Consider the following 19,446-nt stretch of genomic DNA (forward strand, 5'->3'; position numbering starts at 1 on the left):
ACAAGGGCACACTGTTGACACACAAAAGTAGGCAAATTCAGTCCATACACATGTTTTGTATAAACACAGAGAAGCATCATTAATATGAATCAGTTTTCAGGCCAGTCTGGGATGGAGAGGCACAACCCAAGATTATCCGTGTCAGGACCTTTCTGTAATGTTTCTCATGAGAGGAGGGAATGAAGGGATCAGGGGAGTGTGTGCTAACAGACACAGATTGTCTCCCCCAACATGCTCTTTCCAATCCTCTCAAAGAAATGTACCTTTCTTCTGCTCCATTCATAAAGAGCTGCATTGTAAATGTCATATATTTTGAGGAGATTGCACACTACAGTTCTCCTCTAATCTGTAGCTTTCTGGGTGTATTTCTGACATTTGGTTCAATACAGTACATAGTTCTATTTGCAGGATCTTCATTAAATAATTGGTTTGTGTCATCATATTAAGACATTGGTAATGTCTCAAAACATTGCATAGGAATGGTGCGCAAACCAAATTAAAAAATTTTGAGTGTCCATCTGTGGGAACTTCTCCCCTCAAGTGTTAACACAGTTTCTGTATACCGATATAACTTCTTCTGGTTCGGAAAGCGAAATAGGTTTGGTATAACTGTCCACACTGCTATAGCTACACCTCTACCTCGATATAACGCTGTCCTCGGGAGCCAAAAAATCTTACCGCGTTATAGGTGAAACTGTGTTATATTGAACTTGCTTTGATCCACCGGAGTGCGCAGCCCCGCCCCCCTGGAGCACTGCTTCGTGTTATATCAGGTCGCATTATATCGGGCTAGAGGTGTATATCTGTTTTTAAAAAAAATCACATGCCTAATTGAAATAGAATCATAGAAAAGTAGGGCTGGAAGGGACCACAGCAGGTCTGGTAGTCCAATACTCCACCCTCCCACCCCTCCACGTGGAGGCATGATTAAGTATAACTAGATCATCTTTGACAGGTTTTTCTCTAGCTTGTTCTTAAAAAACTTCAATGACAGGCATTCCACAACTTCCTTATTTTGGCCCAAGATCCTCCTTGTTAATATTAATTGAGTTAAGCACCTGGTCACAATTAACTTACTAAAGCAAAAAAGGCATTAAATAGTTCAGCCTTCTCTGTGTCATCCATTATTTGCTCTTGTTCTCTCTTAAGTAATAGACCTACACTTTCCTTGGTCTTTTTCTTATTTCTAATTAATCTATAGAACCTCTTATTATTGCAATTTATGTCCCATGGGAGTCGTAACTTATTTTGTGCCTTAAGCTTTCTGATTTTTGTCTCTCCGTGCTGTGCAATTCTTTTGTACTCATATGACACACAGTATGCATACATTCACAGATTTTTTTTAAGTCCCAAAGGGGACCATTATAATCATCTAGTGTGACCTTCTGAATAATACAAGCCTTACATTTTCACCCAGTAATTTCTGCATGAAACCCGTAACTTTTGATGGAGCTAAGTGTATCTTCTAGAAAGACATCCAATCTTGATTTAAAAATTTCAAGTAATGGAAAATATATCACATCCCTAGGTGTGTTGTTCCAACAGCTAGATACCTTCACTTAAAAAAAAAAGTGCACCTTATTTTCAGTCAAATTGTCTAGCTTCAGCTTCCAGCCATTGGATCTTTTATGTTTTTGCCTGCTAGATTGAAGAGTCCTCTACTATAACAACTCTTCTCTTCATGTACGAACACACTGTGATTGAGTCACCTTTTAACTTTCTCTTTGATAAGCTAAACAGATTAATTTTCTTAACTCTCTGTGTAAGGCAGATTTGCCAGGTTGCAAATATCCTTACAGTAAATGTTGTAGAGTAATCCTTAATTCATAAATATCAACCCCATATACAGTAATTATTTCTTAAGCGCCGTAATGATTTTTCATGTCATTGAAGCCAGTGTGCATATTCCTACTGTCTACTAGCTAAACTAGACATCTAGGTTTAATAGTGAGTGTTTTTAAGTGATGGATGCCAAGAATCTGGCATTGAAATTGTCAGGACTGGTGTGAGCTTGGATAATACTTCTGCTAAATCAAAGTGAATAAATAAAAATGTTAAGGCACCCAGTTTCTTGGAGACTAGCTCATTACTCAGTACTTTTTCCTTGCTAAAAATTGATATATGAACTGATTTGCAAATGGGTTTATGAAATGCCCAAAATAACCATTAAAAACCAGACTGTTTAACCCCCATCATAAAGTATTGCACAATCAGCACCTTCTTGCTGTGCATCAGAAATTAACCACGTTGATGTATCAATTATTGTTCCACTAATACTTTCTGAAGTATCATTTATTTTGTGGTGTTTAAGTTAAAGTATACTTTGAATGAAGATATAAAACAAGCTCTATACAACTAAGATTCAGTCCTTTGCATGGACATAATACAATATATGTGAGCTATATTAAATTCCTTTTAAAAAGTTTGTGCAATATCTGTACTTAACGTAGGTTTCAGCTACTTTTTCAATTTTTTCTGTAGGAGAACATGAAAGTTTATGTCTAGAATTAACATCTTTGCATTTTGTTAATTGGTTAAGATATTTAGTTTAGTGGGGGCAAAAGCAGTGATGAGCATACAGAGCAGTTATGTTTTCAGAATAGATTAACAACCACAATTTGATAGAACTGGCATTGTCACAGTGATTTAATGATGACATCAATGGGTATTCCACAATAGGTGTGCATGCTCGCCACGTACACCGGTGCCGGAAGTTTTTCCCTTAGCAGTACCTGTAGGTGAGCGCCCCTAGCAACCCCTAGAGTGGCGCCTCCATGGCGCAGTATAAGGGGCGTTGCGTGCTCCCCCCATGCTCAGTTCCTTCTTGCCGGCAGTGAAGGTGCATCAGAACTGCTCTGCCCAGCGTGTCTGCAGCTTTCCTCTAGAACTCTTGTTCATTCGTCGTAGTAGTACCCATAGTTGAAGTAGTTAGATTAGTGTTAGTTTAGTCTAGTGCGCCCGGGTCGGGGCATGTTCCGTGCCCCGGGCTTTAAGTCATGCAACAGTTGTAGGCGGCCGATGCCAGTGAGTGACCCGCATACGGACTGTTTACGCTGTCTGAGAGAAGCCCGTCTCAGCGATCGCTGCAAGATTTGCAGATCTTTCAAGCCTCGGACCAAGAAAGAAATGGACATTTGGCTCCGAGCCATTCTGATGGAGTCGGCGTTGACCCCAACTCCAGTGCGCCGCTCCAAGTCAGCACCAGGTACCGCGGCGTCGGTGCGCGGCAACCCCTCGGTGCCTTCTACCAGTCAGCACTGCTCTCCATCCGCGGGGTACACCAAGACGGCTAAGAAGAGGTCTTTGCCACGGCGGCACCGGAGCAAGACCGGGGGAGAGTCTAGACCCACGTTGGGCAGTCCTCGGTCTCCGTCGGCCTCCAGGCCTCTGACTCAGGTTGAGCAGAGTAGCCCAGCCCATTCGGAGCAGGCTTCTCCAGAAGTCCAGATGCTCTCCACACCGGAGGCGCCCGGGACGTTATATCCCTGCCGGTATCGGGGCACCGCGACCGTTGGCTCCCCGGTCCAGAGGCAAGCCAAAGCTTGGATCTCTGCAGTCGCCTCCTGCTTGGTTCTGTTTGCGGTTGAGGGAATGTTCCCGATGCCGTTCGCCGCTCAGCGACCGTCCCATGCATAGTCCACACCGGTCACCGTCAACCCCCATCGGGTTGTCTGGCTGGGTTCCGACTGACAGGGGTTCCAGGCTCCGCTCCGCCTCGAGGAGCGGGCCCCATCGAGACCAAGACAGATGTCACCGGAGGTCCTCGTATCCGAGAGGCTACTGTAACCCGTTGCGATACGGGTGTCAACGCGTTTCCCGTTCGTTGTCTTGCTCCAGGACTCTGCCACGGCACCGCTCCCACAATCCCGGGCGTCAATCACTGGTGCCTGACCGTTGCAGATCCGCCCTCCAGAGCCGCTCGAGGAGCAGCTGCTACCAGCGGTACCGTTCTTCCACGTCGGCATCACGGTCTTGTGGTCGGCACCGTTCCCAATGCCACCGCTCCTCCCGGTCCAGGGACAGTGGCAGGTCGTACGCCAGCCCATACGCCAGCCCGGCCTTCCTTCGTAGTTGTCAATCGATGGGACAGGCCAGTCAGGCTGAACAGCCTGCTCCTCCGGTGCCATAGCAGGTACAGTGGCACTGGGCTCTGTGGCTGGCACCATGGTACCAATGGGCCCCATGGCCCCCGACGCAGCCCCTGGTGGGGCCTCACTCAGTGGCCGGAGCCTTGGAATGGCTGTCGGCCTCCCTTTCCCAGCCTTCCAGGAAAGAGTCGGTGGGATGTGCATCTTTGGTGCCGTGCCCGGAGGGCGACCAACTGGTGGGACCTCCAGTACCGGTGTGTACGCAGAGTACCGCGCCCGCCTCCTCACCCTCCCCTGATGAGGCGATTATGGCCCCTTCTCCCTCTGTCCCACAGGAGGACTCTAAAGCCCACCAGGGACTATTAAAAAGGGTGACATCAAGCCTCAACCTTCAGGCCAAGGAGGTGGAGGAACCCTTGGACTCCCTCTTCAATGTCCTATCGACCTCGGTACTGGGCAGGGTGGCCCTCCCAGTCCACAAAGGGGTGGCAACGATTTCAAACGCCTTGTGGCAAACCCCGGCTTCCTTGCCCCCCATCTCTAAGAGGGCAGAGCGGAAGTACTTTGTGCCCACCAAGGGGCATGAATACCTGTACACCCACCTTGCTCCCAACTCCTGGTGGTGGAGTCGGTCAACCACCAGGAGAGGCAGGGCCAACCAGCCCCTACTCTGAAAAATAAAGACTCAAGGAGGCTGGACTTATTTGGGAGAAAGGTTTATTCATCCTTGAGTTTCCAGTTAAGGGTGGTGAACCATCAGGCTCTCCTGAGCCGGTATGAGTTCAATTTGTGGGGCTCTCTACCCAAATTTGACGACTCCCTCCAGGAGTGTGACAGGAAGGAGTTCAAAGCTCCGGTGGAGGAGGGTACAGCGGCTGCCAGGGCAACCCTGCAGGCAGCGTCGGATGCTGCGAATACAGCTGCAAAATCCATGGCCCCCGTGGTGTCCATGAGGAGGGCGTCGTGGCTCCTGCTGTCTTGGCCGTCCAGTGAGGCGCAAAGCTCCTCGCAGGACCTCCCGTTTGATGGCAAGGCCCTGTTTGTGGAACAGACGGACGTGAAGCTGCACAGCCTGAAAGATTCCCACACTACGCTTAAGACATTTGGCCTCTGTGTTCCGGCTCCAGCTAGACATAAGTTTAAGCCTCAGCAGGCTCCCACCCAGGCCACCCACTCTAAATACGAGCCCCCTTATAAAAAGTCACGGGACTATAAGAAACGTCCGCAGAGGCAGTCCCAGTCTGTCCCCCAGCCTGGGTCTTCCAAGGGCAAACAGGCAGGGAAGCGTCAGTTTTGATGGAACGCTCAGGGGCGACCTACCAGTTCACACCAGGGATCCACCTGCAATAAAGCTTCCCTTCTCCAGCCGGTTGTGTGCCTTCCTTCCAGAGTGGTCACGGCTGACTTCGGACCGTTGGGTCCTCAACACCGTCTCCCGGGGCTACACCCTCCAGTTTACCTCTACCCTGCCCAACCACCCTCCGCCCCCGTCCCTCCTTGGGGACCCCTCTCATGAGGCTCTGCTAGAGCAGGAGGTGGGGCGGCTTCTTGGCTTAGGAGCGGTGGAAGTGGTGCCAGCGGAGTTCAAACACAAGGAGTACTACTCCCGCTATTTCCTTATCCCGAAGGCCAAAGGGGGGCTCAGGCGAGGCCTGAACCAGTACATGGTAAAGGTCAAGTTTCGCATGGTCTCTCTGGCCTCTATCATCCCCTCCCTGGATCACGGGGACTGGTACGCCGCCCTCGACCTGCAGGACGCGTACTTCCACATTCATATATTCAAGGGGCACAGGCGCTTCCTCCGTTTCACAGTTGGGCAGGAGCACTACCAATTTACGGTCTTCCCGTTTGGCCTGTCCACTGCCCCAGGGTATTCACAAAGTGCATATCTGTGGTGGCAGCCTACCTCAGACTCGTGGGGTCCAGATCTTCCCCTACCTGGACAACTGGCTGGTCAAGGGCAGCTCTCGGTTGCAGGTGCGGGATCACGTGGTGCTCCTCCTGTCCACGTGCGCCACCCTGGGTCTGTTGGTGAATGACACCAACTCCATGTTAGTCCCAGTACAGTGCATAGAATTTATCGGAGCAGTCCTGGACGCGACATTGGCCAGGGCCTCCCTCCCACCAGACAGGTTTGAGCCCCTGAGGCTCATCGACACGGTCACAAGGTTTCCCATGACGACAGCCAGAGCATGTCTCCAGCTCCTGGGTCACATGTCAGCGTGCACATATGTGGTTCACCACGCCCGACTCAGAATGAGGCCCCTCCAGCTCTGGTTGGCCTCGGTGTTCTCCCAGGCCAGAGACAGAATGGACAAGGTCCTCACTGTACCCGAGCCGGTGATCGCCTCCCTACAATGGTGGCCCTCCCCGGAGAACATGCTCCATGGGGTCCTGTTCAGGGGCAGGTCCCCGTCGGTGGAGCTGGTGTCCGATGCATTAGACCTAGGGTGGGGAGCCCATGTTGGAGACGTTCAGACCCAAGGTCTGTGGTCCGCACAGGACCTTGCCCTGCATTTAAATGTCAAGGAGCTCAGGGCAGTCCGGCTGGCGTGCATGGCCTTCCGCTTGCACTGTAGGTCAGGGTGGTCATGGTTCTCACAGACAACATGGCCTCGATGTTTTACATCAACAGGCAAGGGGGGGCTCGCTCCTCTGCCAGGAAGCCCTCAGACTGGAGAACTTTTGTATAGGCCACGGCATTTGCCTACAGGCCTATCACCTACCGGGCGCCCGGAACTCGCGGGAGGATCACCTGAGCCGAGACTTCTCCTCTCAGCACAAGTGGTCTCTATATCCAGAGGTGGTGCATAGACTTTTCCAGGAGTGGGGTACTCCCCAGGTGGATCTGTTCGTGACTCGGCAGAACCGCCGGTGTCCCCGGTTCTGCTCGGGGGGGCTGGGAGTGGGCGCTATCTCCGATGCCTTCCTCCTCTCCTGGTCAGGCCAGCTTCTCTATGCCCTCCCCCCGATCCCGCTGATCAGCAAGGTCCTGGAACAGATAAAGATGGACAGGGCCCAGGTCCTCCTGATCGCCCCGGTGTGGCCCAGGCAACATTGGTACGGGACCCTCACGAACCTGGCGGTTGGCCTGCCGTGGCCGTTGCCGTCCCGCCTGGACCTGCTCTCCCAGGACCAGGGCCGCCTCGTCCACCCCAACCTAGCGGCACTCCATCTCACGGCGTGGCTGCTCAGTGGTTAGGCCGGGAGGAAAGGATGTGCTCGGAAGGGGTTCAGCACGTCCTCTTGGAAAGCAGGCTACCCTCCATGTGTCGAGCCTACTTGGCAAAGTGGTCTCGGTTTTCCCAGTGGGCGGCTGAGTGGGGCGTTTCCCCCATGGCTGCCCTGATCCATCCTATTTTAGACTACCTCCTTCACCTTAGAGACCAAGACCTGGTGCCCTCGTACGTCAAGGTCCACTTGGCAGCCATATCGGCCTTCCACCCGCCAGTGCAGGGGCACACGGTATTCTCCCATACTATGACTGGCCAATTTCTTAAGGGATTGGATTGTCTCTTCCCGTATGTTAGGCCCCCAGTCCCACAGTAGGACCTGAACTTGGTGCTGGCCCAGTTGATGGGTCCCCCCTTTGAGCCGTTAGCTACGTGCTCCTGGTCGCACCTCTCGTGGAAGGTAGCCTTCCTGTTGGTGATCACGTCTGCTAGACGGGTCTCGGAATTCAGGGCCCAGACCTCTGAGCCCCCGTACATGGTGTTCCATAAAAATAAGGTTCAGCTCCGCCCACATCCTTCATTCCTCCCGAAGGTGGTCTCTGCCTACCACATGGGTCAGGACATTTTCCTGCCGATCCTCTGCCCTAAGCCCCATGTGTCCAGTGAGGAGCGCCACCTCCACACGCTGGATGTGAGACAGGTGTGACGGGTTGGATCACAGAAACCCCCTTGGGAACTGCCAACTGATGTGCTAAGACTATTTCTGCCCCTGCTTTCCCTGCCAGCCTGGGAATCCAGCACCCTGTCTTGCTGAGCCAGACACACCAGTCTGCTCCAACACAGACCCAGGGTCTGAACCATGTGCCCCAAAGCTGCAGACTTAACTGAAAGCAACTTGAGAGAAGTGTTCCTGTCTTTAACACTCAGATTCCCAACTCCTAATGGGGTCCAAACCCCAAATAAATCCGTTTTACCCTGTATAAGGCTTATACTGGATAAACTCATAAATTGTTCGCCCTCTGTAACACTGATAGAGAGATATGCACAGCTGTTTGCCCCCCCCACCCGAAGGTATTAATACATACTCTGGGTTAATTAATAAGTAAAAAGTGATTTCATTAAATACAGAAAATAGGATCTAAGTGGTTCCAAGTAGTAATAGACAGAACAAAGTGAATTACCAAGTAAAATAAAATAGAACACGCAAATCTAAGCCTAATACAGTAATACAACTGAGTACAGATAAAATCTCACCCTGAGAGACGTTTCAGTAAGTTTCTTTCACAGACTGGACGCCTTCCTAGTCTGGGTACAGCCCTTGTTCCAGCTCAGGTGGTAACTACGGGATTTCTCATGATGGCTGCCGCACTTTGTTCTGTTCTACCGACTTATATATCTTTTGCATAAGGCGGGAATCCTTTGTCCCTCTTTGGGTTCCCACTCCCTCCTTCTCAATGGAAAAGCACCAGGTTAAAGGTGGATTCCAGTTCAGGTGACATGATTACATGTCACTGTAAGACTTCATTACCCACTTGCCAGCACACATGTATACAGGAAGACTTACAGGTAAAACAGAGCCATCTGCAGACAATTGTCATGGTTGATGGGAGCCATCAAGATTCCAAACTACCATTAATGGTCCACACTTTGCTTAATTACAATAGGCCCTCAGAGTTATATTTCATATTTCTAGTTTCAGATACGAGAGTGATACATTTATACAAATAGGATGACCACACTCAGTAGATTATAAGCTTTGTAATGATACCTTACAAGAGACCTTTTGCATGAAGCATATTTCAGTTACATTATATTCAAACTCATTAGCATATTTTCATAAAATCATATAGAGTGCAATGTCACAACGGGCTCTGGTCTTTTACCTGGAACGGACTAAGCCGTTCAGGAAGTCTTCGCAGCTGTTCATCTCCTTGGCCGAACGCATGAGGGGTTGGCCGCTCTCCACTCAGCGGCTGTCCAACTGGATCACCTCGTACCTGTCATGACCTGGCGGGAATCCGTCCACTGTCGATTGTAAGGGCACACTCAACTAGAGCGCAAGCCTCATCAGCTGCCTTTTTAGCCCATGTCCCCATTCAGGACATTTGCAGGGCTGACACGTGGTCTTCAGTTCACATGTTCACCTCACATTATGTGATCGTCTCCCAGACCAGGTAGGACGCCGGGTTCGACAGGGCTGTGCTCCGTCCCGAGAATTTGTGAACTCCTACCCACCTCCAACAGATATAGCTTGGAATCACCTATTGTGGAATACACATGAGCAATCACTCGAAGAAGAAAAGACAGTTACCTTTTCCATAACTGGTGTTCTTCGAGATGTCTTGCTCATGTCTATTCCACATCCCGCCCTCCTTCCCCTCTGTTGGAGTTCTCTGGCAAGAAGGAACTGAGGATGGGGGGAGCGTGCAGCGCCCCTTATACCGCGCCATGGAGGTGCCACTCCAGGGGTTGCTAGGGGCACTCCCCTACGAGTACTGCTAGGGGGAAAACTTCCAGCACCGGTGCACGTGGTGAGCACGCACACCTATTGTGGAATAGACATGAGCAACACATCTTGAAGAACACCAGTTACAGAAAAGGTAACTGTCTTTCAGCTAGTTGTTGTTTATATTCCAGTAGAACTTAAAGGCCACAGTCAGAGTTGGCACCCGTTGTAGTAGGCACTGAACACACACATAATAGAAAACAGTCTGTGCCCCAAGGAACGTACAGTCTAAAAGGCAAGACAGGCAAACAGGTATAGGTGAACAAAAACATTTGCTGACTTTCTTTAAATAGCAAAAATTAACTTTCCCCAGTCTCTGTGCTATTTATAGAAATGGATCAAAACTAGATGGGACTAAACCCTTTTTATTTGGCAGGTTTGGATGAAATGGGACCTGGATTTCATCTCCAAGTATGGTTTTGCAAAACTAAAATCTGTCCAACATGAATTTTACAAAATCAAAACCACCTGAAGTGTTGTTAACTTCTGCTTAGTTACTACTCTCTGACATATAATATATAGGGTTGTCATTTATTTATTAAGGGCATAATGTCATAAGTAGACATCTGACCTGCACCTGCAAAATTGACAGGTGCATGTTGCACCTGCAAATCCCACATTTGGCCACGCAGAGGATCTTTTGCCCATGTAAACAGAGCATTGGTGTATATGGGTTTGATTTGGAACAGCCGTGTCGCTTGCAGGCACAATTGAGTTGCCAACATTTATGAATTTGGGAATAAACAAATGAAAGATGTGCTCTGTTCAATCCTTGATGCAGTCAGTTATAAAACTAGCTGATCTCCTGACCTCTCAAATATGCTGATATCTCCTAGCTCCATCCAGTGGCAGAAATTCATCTGAAGGTCTTCAAAAGGGCCTTGAGCATTTTTTTTCAGGATTCATCTTCTAGGAGACGGATCACAGTTTAATTTTCAGTTGTTATTACACCCAAATACACACACCACAATCTTTCTGTTTGGTCTATTTGTCGACCTATTTATATATCTCCTTCATCGAAAACATAAAATCTAATCTAACTTTGCAGATAAGAGCTTGTGCTTGCCTGGTACATTCCAAGCCTTCTTTCAGGCTTGGCCTAATTAAAGCCAAATGATGAAAAGACGTGCTCTGTCTCATACTAGAATTTTTGGGTCTTTAAATGCCAGTCAGGTTAGAACAGGGGTTCTCAAACTGGGGGTCAGGACCCCTCAGGGGGTCGTGAGGCTATTACATGGCGGGGGTCGCAAGCTGTCAGCCTCCACCCCAAACCCCACTTTGCCTCCAGCATTTATAATGGTGTTAAATATATTAAAAAGTGTTTTTAATTGATAAGGGGGGTCGCACTCAGAGGCTTGCTATGTGAAAGGGGTCACCAGTACAAAAGTTTGAGAACCCTGGGTTAGAACATGATCTGACCTTGAGATAAGTAGAGTTGACATTTCATTACAAACTCTTACACTACACAAATAAGTATTTATTTTAAAATCTGAGCATTTGGACTTTTCCCCCCCCCCCCACCCTAAATTTCTCTTCAGTGTCTTGTCCAGAACTGATACATGGCTGGTGAATAAGGGATGTCATGCAAGCTGAAGAGAGCAGAATATAAAAGATCGACAGTCTGACATTACAAGAATTAAAGTAATCTTATGATCTAAATGAATCCCTGAAGTCCCATTCAGTGTCTGTCTGGAGTTTTATAAATCTCTGAAATCTAAGAACGACAGTTTTCAAATTGCTGACCTACACTGTAGGGCTAAAGGTTAATGACCAGATATATCAAAGTAAATGCTTTGTATTCTGGTTTATACAGAGTAGCACCTACCAGGTATTATACTGAGACTTTGTATTACATAAGAAACTCAAATTCACACCAATGCTTTTGACTCTAATTTTTCCTCTGTAAAAATTTCATTTAAAGGTGGAGCGTCTCCTGTGGGTATTTGTGTGATTAATAGTCTCTCTCATGTGAACAGTGTGAACCTGAATGAGTCTATCCTAAATGAACTGTGATAAGAACACCTAGGTACAAATAGTAGTACCTCCAGGACACTGTGTACTGTATGGATAGTAAATAGGGCAGCAGCCCTATCTTCTTCCCTGCGTCCTTCCTTTAACTGTGTGGTAGGTGGCAGAACCCTGAGACTGATTTATTGTACAGAAGGTTCTCTTTGTCACCTGTCTCCATTGCTCAATTCAGAACTTGCTGTGTCTCCCTCCATATGCACCTTCACATGCTGGGATGTAGGAAGCACTCCTTACAAATTTTCCTAGTACTGACATGCATGCACATGCTTGGGAGAAACTCCTAGTAAACGTCCGCAAAACTAACTCCTCCTACAAAATCCTCCTTAAAACTTTCCTTTGCCATCATTTGACAACTTGAAAACTGTTAGGCAGCTCGAGTTGTGAGACAACGATCTATCTATACTTAGATTGTAAGCTGTTTGGGGCAGAAGCTGTCTGTTAGGTCTATCTTTGTCCAGTGCCTAACACAACAGGGTTCTTGTCAATGACTGGGGCTGCTAGGCAGTATAATACTGCAAATGGTATATAATAATAATTAGCTGCTGTTACATGACTGTATTAAACTCTGTACTTGAGCAAAGTACATTTTATAATTCTTATACCTCTGACAAATCACAACCAATTTTCACCAAACCACCAACAAACAGATCTATGACCTGGGACAATCTTCCTGTCCAAGTTTTTCACATACCCCTGAAGATCTAGTGCTGTTCAGAAAATAAATAAAAGGTTAAAACATTTTTTTCCCAAATGATGATGGATTTTTGTCAGTCTTTGTTCCCAAAAATGGCAGAATCTTTTGGCTTAAATAAAAAAAAATATATTGTCTCCAAATCTGAGAACAAACATGCCAAATTTCAGTCCAAAAGTAAAACCAAGTGAAAAAATTATAAACAACTGAAATTTATGCTAAAACTGTTTGCCCCTTTAATAACACAGATTGCCCCATGTTTTGCCCAAGATACTTGGGGCCAAATCATGCACATCTAGGAGCTTGTCTACCAGGGAAAGTTGGCTGTGTACTGAAATAAGCTATTCCGCAAGAGCTATTTCAGCAGAGCCCACCGCGTGGACAGTCTGTTGTGGAATAATTTCTCCACTTTGTGAGTGGAGTAATTATCCCGGAGTAAAGTCATTTTTATTCTGGACTAGTGTCCATATTGGGAGCTATTCCAGAAAAACTGTAGCAGAATACAGTATTCTGCTATAGGTATACAGGTCAATTTCCCTGTGTAGATGAATACTTGTTCTCTCTCCTGTTGACATCAGTGGGATAACTCACGTAAGGTAAAACTTGCCCCTTAATGAAAACATTCTTATTTTGTTACTTTCTGGTAATGTCTGAATTGTTCTGTGCTCTAAATACAGAAACAGTAGACACTCGTTAGTAGCAACATATCGGTGCCCTTTTGCTATGTTGCTCCTCCGTGGCTGTTGCTGTTATGGGAGTGTCATCTGCCCAAAGGCATATGAAGAGTTGAGTGTTTTGGAAGGGGTGGGGCAGCCACATTGTGTGTCGGGGGGAAGTTGGAGGGAGTGGGGTGGGGGAAACCCAAGTTTGGGGAATGGGGCCAGGGAATCCTAGGTGTGGCAGGAGAGCCCCCAATCGGCAAAATGACTGAGTGAGCCTGGCTACCGGGGACAGACTGTGGATGCTCCTGCTGGCAGCTTCATGCTCCACCCTGGCGAGGGATGGATGGATGGATGGGGAGGGCACCATGTGCAGCCTGCAATGGAGGCAGGGGTGGCTCCTAATGGAGACAGAAGGGGAGAAGAGGATAGGTCAGTGCTCTGGGGAGGGAGGTCCCCTAACCTCCCACTGTAAAACAGCACACCCACACTCTGCCGCCAGCAACTGAGATGGAGGGGATAGCTCAGTGTGTGGGCGGGGGGGTCCCTGATATGCCCCACTGCAAAATAGCAAACCCCTCACCCCCGGCCACCTGTAAGCCAGACGCTGAGAAAAGCAAGGAGGAAACCTTCCAGCTGTGCCTCTGCTGCTCCCCAGAGCTCCCCCTCCCCCCCCCGAAAAAATCCTTTTCTTCCAGACCCTCCCCCAAACTCCCCAGTAAACATCTCTCCACACAGGCTGTGTGAGTGGTTGGGGCTGTGTGCCCTGGAGCTGCACTGAAGGGCCAGGGTCAGGAGGGGAGTGGAAAAATGCACCCCATGAGTACTGGCCCCTGGCTGGACAGGGCCTCCTGCTGACTCCAGCCTTTGAGTGTGGCCCTGTCTGCTTTTCCAGGGCAGGCTCGGTCAGGCAGGGCAAGAGGACAGGACTGTGTGCCTTGGAGCTGTGCTGAAGGGTCAGGGTTGGGAGCGGAGCAGAAAAGTGCAGTTTGGGGAGGGCAATGCCCCTGCATTCCTCCCATCTCTGCCCCTAGATGTGAGGTTCCAGCATCACAAATGTTGTTCTTATGAGGCAGCTATGTTGGTGTTACCGAGTGGACGATTCACAGTGGGGAAATGTTGCCCCTAAGCGGCGGTGGCTCTTACAAAGTGTTGCTGTAAACAAGTGTCTACTGTACATATTTTCTCTCCTACTGCCCCTGCAGATCTAACTAACTGCAATAGGTTTATTAATTAATTAGCGTGGCTAGCTGATTCTCCACTAGAAACCACAGTACCACTAAGATTATTTGTGCTGATCGTCACTGTAGAAACGTGTGTTATGATTCTAGCCAAGGAGAGCTCATTTAGATAAACAATGTTATTTTTCAAAATGGTATTTCTAATGATACATGATGTATTAATTTCCCTGCTTCCCTTTTCAGGTGATAGAAGACAACACGGGCGTTCGCAGGGTGGTGGTTACACCCCAGTCTCCAGAGTGTTATCCTCCCAGCTATCCTTCTGCCATCTCTCCAACCCACCATTTACCTCCGTACCTGACACACCACCCCCATTTCATTCACAATTCTCATACGGCTTTCTACCCTCCTGTCACCGGACATGGAGACATGCCACCCCAATTTTTCCAACAGCATCATCTTCCCCCTACAATATATGGAGAACAAGGTGAGCAGAAAGAAATCCTTATGTTTTAGACATGTATCCAACATATTTGCAGTGCTGGGAAAGTGGAGATTTGCAGATGAACTGTTGGTTCAGTGGTTTCCCCCACATGAACTGGACTCCTTCCTTTAATCTACAGAATGGACAAGGTATTGGGGAGTGGATGCACCCAGTCTGAAAGAACTCAAGAACATCACATCTTGAAAACGTAGGGTGCAGGATGCAAACCTAATTCCCAACTCAGTTTTGTTATAAGGGCAAAAAAGTACACCATCCTATGACTCAAAGTGCTTCTGAGAGTCAAGCTGTCGTATCATCATGCAGCACTGTGTCATAGCGTTTTTTGTCCTGTATTCAAATTTTGCCAACCCTTGTTTGGTAATGGAGGCAGAGGGGCATAGGAAAGGGGGATTAGTTTTGACAAGTCTTATGGCAATCATTGTCAAAAGCTAATAGAAGGCTTCCTCTTGGCACTAATGGATGAAGATGATGCACCTTCCTGACCCTTTGTCATATTAGAGCTGCAGTGGACTTCTCAGAAATAACAAAAAGGGATTTTCTGGTTAATCTGCTTCTTAAGAATGTGCAATAGGTCATTTAAAAAGCACTATCTGGTCCCCAAGGGTAACATGACAGCCCTAATTATCACAGATTAAGTAAATAATTCAAGTGAAAGCACAATTTATTTCTGTCTGCACTATGCATTATTATGTCTATTCCACCCTTGAGATAGTCTTTGTGTGGTCTAAAACTGTGTGTTAACCAAAAAGAAATGAAGTTACTGTACCTACATCAGCAAAACTACTTGAATTTCTTAACATGGCAAGTTTCTCTTTATAGATTCACATTTTTTATTTTACTGACAAATTATGGAATTTCACAGAATTCATAGGATTTTTCTAAACACTGTGAAACTGTAAATCAGCTGAATCATCAGAGTGAATTTTGCCTTTGAGAACTATAGACAAGGGTATCTATCTGGCTTATTTCCCCCCTCTCAATTTTATATTGATTAATATATTTAATTTTCTTACCAAGAATGGAGTATTATAATCCTGAATTTGATTAGACAAAACACTCTGTCTTTTAGATGTCACTGCCTCATCAGAAACAATATCGTAACATTAGGAACAAAACATTAGGAACAAATTTTCCAAGTAGCTCAAGATCTCACATGCCTTAACTTGTGTATGTTTCACTGAGAGCTAATAAAAAATTGTGGCATTTCCATCCTGCAAAAAATTACAATATTTTTACAACTGAAAAGTCACTGTTTCACTTTAGCATTTTCAGTAGAAACACTTTTCATTTCAACATTCACATGAGGCCCCACAGCTGTTTAGCCAGAAGGGAGACCAACATGCATCATGGGAAGCGTAGTTCAGCCAGGGACCCTGGCCCACAGGGGAAAATGGTAGTACAACGCACCCGAACTACGACTCCCATGAAGCACTGCAGTAGCTCAGGTAGATGCAGATTAATGTTGAACTGACCAACTCTAGTTTTATGTACATTGTTTTTTTTAGAAAAGTCAGGACATTGTGTTTTGTTTTGTTTTTTTTTAAAAAGGCTAAATGATACTGCCACAGTTTCTAGGCATGATATATCAGTAGGATAGTATCCAATCAGATAGGATAGGAACTTTACTGTTCCCTTTTACAAAGGCACAAGTTGCTTATCTCTAATACACCTGTTTTGCTTAATAGGGAAGCTAATACAAAAGCTCCAGTACATTAGGTAGACATTCGGACTACCAGCTGCTAGTACTGTAGGTGGTAAATATTTCTGTAACCTGGGGTTACCAATCAGTTGTACAAATTCACAGTGTACAAAAATAGTGTAGATGCCCGCTTTGTTGGAGTGGTGTCATGTATGTTTGCAAAACTAAAAGAATCTAAACTCTGATTGTTACATGAATGGCATCTTGTATTAATGAATATTAATTCACTGTCCCCAACATGTTTCCATGCAAAATGGATTATACACTAACCAAAACATCAATTAAATTTGATTTTCTTTTCTGAAAAGCCCTACTTGTAAATTCTTCCTTATCAGCTCCGTCCTCCAACATAGACTGCATTTAGTGTACCACATTCTTGGAATACTATATATAGCAGGGGTAGGCAATCTATGGCACATGTGCCAAAGGCGGCACGTGAGCTGATTTTCAGTGGCACTCACGCTGCCTGGGTCCTAGCCACCGGTCCGGGGGGCTCTGCATTTTAATTTAATTTTATTTTAAATGTAGCTGCATAAACATTTTAAAAACCTTATTTACTTTACATACAACAATAGTTTAGTTATATATTATAGACTTATAGAAAGATACCTTCTAAAAATGCTAAAATATATTACTGGCATGCGAAACCTTAAATCAGAGTGAATAAATGAAGACTCGGCACACCACTTCTGAAAGGTTGCCGACCCCTGATATATAGAAAGCTACTTTATGCAAGCACTTTAATGTGATCATCAAAAATAACAGGAGTACTTGTGGCACCTTAGAGACTAACAAATTTATTAGAGCATAAGCTTTCGTGGGCTACAACCCACTTCTTCGGATGCATATAGAGTGAAACACATATTGAGGAGATATATATGCATCCGAAGAAGTGGGTTGTAGCCCACGAAAGCTTATGCTCTAATAAATTTGTTAGTCTCTAAGGTGCCACAAGTACTCCTGTTATTTTTGAGGATACAGACTAACACGGCTGCTACTCTGAAACCTGTCATTAATGTGATCATGTTACTAGATGAGGAAAAATAAATGACAAGACACTTCTAAAAGAAAGGAAGTAAAAGAACCAAGCAACTGGAGCAATTCAACAAGTTCTAATTACAGTCTGTATGGCAAACTCCGCTTCAAAAACAAAGGATTAACACTAGAGCTGGGCAGAATGTTTGCTTTGGAAACCAAAATGCTGGCTCAGTTTGCAAACTAGAATGATTATTGAATTAATCTAGACTGAGCTTTAACGAAACTTGGGTCTCTTCGACATTTTGTATTGGAATAAAGCAAAAGTGTATTTTCATTTTGCTTTGAACTTGAATTTGTTCGCACTCCAAGCTCAAAGCACAATCCAAAGGTAATGAACCCTTGTCAGGGAAAAATGAAAAAATGTTTGCATAATTTCCTGCAAACCCAAGTTACTAAGTTTCACACAGCCATTCATGGAAGTTCATATTAAAGTTATTTGAAACTTTATGTATTTGAACATAAGAAAATTATACTTTTCTTTTTAAGATTTCCTCCCTTATGGTCCCATTTGCTCATCTCAGCTCCCACATAATGGTGTACCTTCACTTGCTGCAGCTACATGCATCAGCCATTATGGGTGGTGGTAGAGAGTATTGCAAAAGTCTGGCTGTCCTGGAAAACCTGGAGGGACACAGCCAGTAACTGACCTTGAACCCTCTGCACGGTAACACATTTTGGTGACACTAGGGCTGAGCAAACCTTGTAGGTTTGGTTGCTGCTAATTTGTGTGGAACCTTTTCTTCAATTTCAGTCTGCCTGGGTTTTAGCTCTTCCTGGGTTTTGCTGCGAGGTCCGGTAAGAAGCACAAAGACTCAGAGCAAACTTGGCCAAAATGTCTGCGTTTATTTGATTTCCCATGCTAATCACATTATGTCATGAAACCTGAAATAATATGTGGGCTGGGTTTATGCAACAGGTTTGCCAACCTTGCCAGTAACCCGGCTGAATCTCAGGTTTGCTGTGAAAACCCATCTTAGACAAGTTTTTCATAGCTTTATTTAGAAGTGGGTAGAGGGCTGATGAGATTTAGGTTAGGATGTGACTCTGTTTCTAAATAATGATGATTTTAGCTTTAAGGTAATGTGGATAAATTCTTGTTATTTCAGAAATTATACCACTATATGGAATGTCCAGCTACATTACCAGGGAAGATCAGTACAGCAAACCACAGCACAAAAAACTCAAAGACAGACAGATTGATCGCCAGAACCGCCTCAACAGCCCTCCTTCATCCATCTATAAAAGCCACCTTGGCACCTGCACAACTGTGTACAATGGTTATACGAAGAGTCACAATGGAGCAAGCAGTGGAGGAGGAGGTGCGGGGGGAGCACCAGGAGTAAAAAAACTAGAACGCAGAGCAAGAAGCAGCCCAAAGTCTAACGAGCAAGACCCACATGGTAATGTGAAAGATTATTATTTTTATATTTTTAAATTCCTCTTTATTGCACTTTTCAGGCTTGCAAAAACCTGCACTTAAGAGGAAACCATCTCCCTCCCATCTTTCATGAGTATCTCCTGCTAATAACCCCATTCTTAAAAACATCTTTTTGCAGCATGTGATTGGGGTAACTCTGGTTCTGAATGACTTTGCACATCACGTAAGTCCTTAAAGCACCTCTGAATTGTAAACCAACGCTGCCCTTTGTGTCCCTACATTGCATCTGAGTATGTAAATGTATTAGATTTAAGTGACTTTTTGGACAATTTAAAAATGTTTCTGCTTGAAGAAATATGCCTCATGGGGAGTGTGATGCAAACCAAAATGGTTGATTTGAAAGAGATTCTAGGACAAAAATGCTTAATCTTGGCAAATTTAAATCCATAAATAACTAAGCCTAATCTATCCAGGAGTACCATCAATCAAGAATGGTTTCT

At 46.0% G+C, this 19,446-nt stretch overlaps 1 protein-coding gene across 1 annotated transcript in view; it reads left to right on the forward strand.

The window, feature by feature from the left end:
- FNDC3B (fibronectin type III domain containing 3B) overlaps nucleotides 1–19,446 on the forward strand; it is a 388,134-nt gene that overhangs the window by 197,900 nt on the left and 170,788 nt on the right. Inside the window, exons 5-6 of the mRNA XM_065410392.1 lie at nucleotides 14,570–14,813; nucleotides 18,675–18,968. Of these exons, the coding sequence (XP_065266464.1) occupies nucleotides 14,570–14,813; nucleotides 18,675–18,968 (538 nt within the window). The remainder of the gene's footprint in view (nucleotides 1–14,569; nucleotides 14,814–18,674; nucleotides 18,969–19,446) is intronic.

The sequence above is a fragment of the Emys orbicularis genome, chromosome 9 (genome assembly GCF_028017835.1).
Source record: "Emys orbicularis isolate rEmyOrb1 chromosome 9, rEmyOrb1.hap1, whole genome shotgun sequence".
In the NCBI taxonomy this organism is placed as follows: domain Eukaryota; kingdom Metazoa; phylum Chordata; order Testudines; family Emydidae; genus Emys; species Emys orbicularis.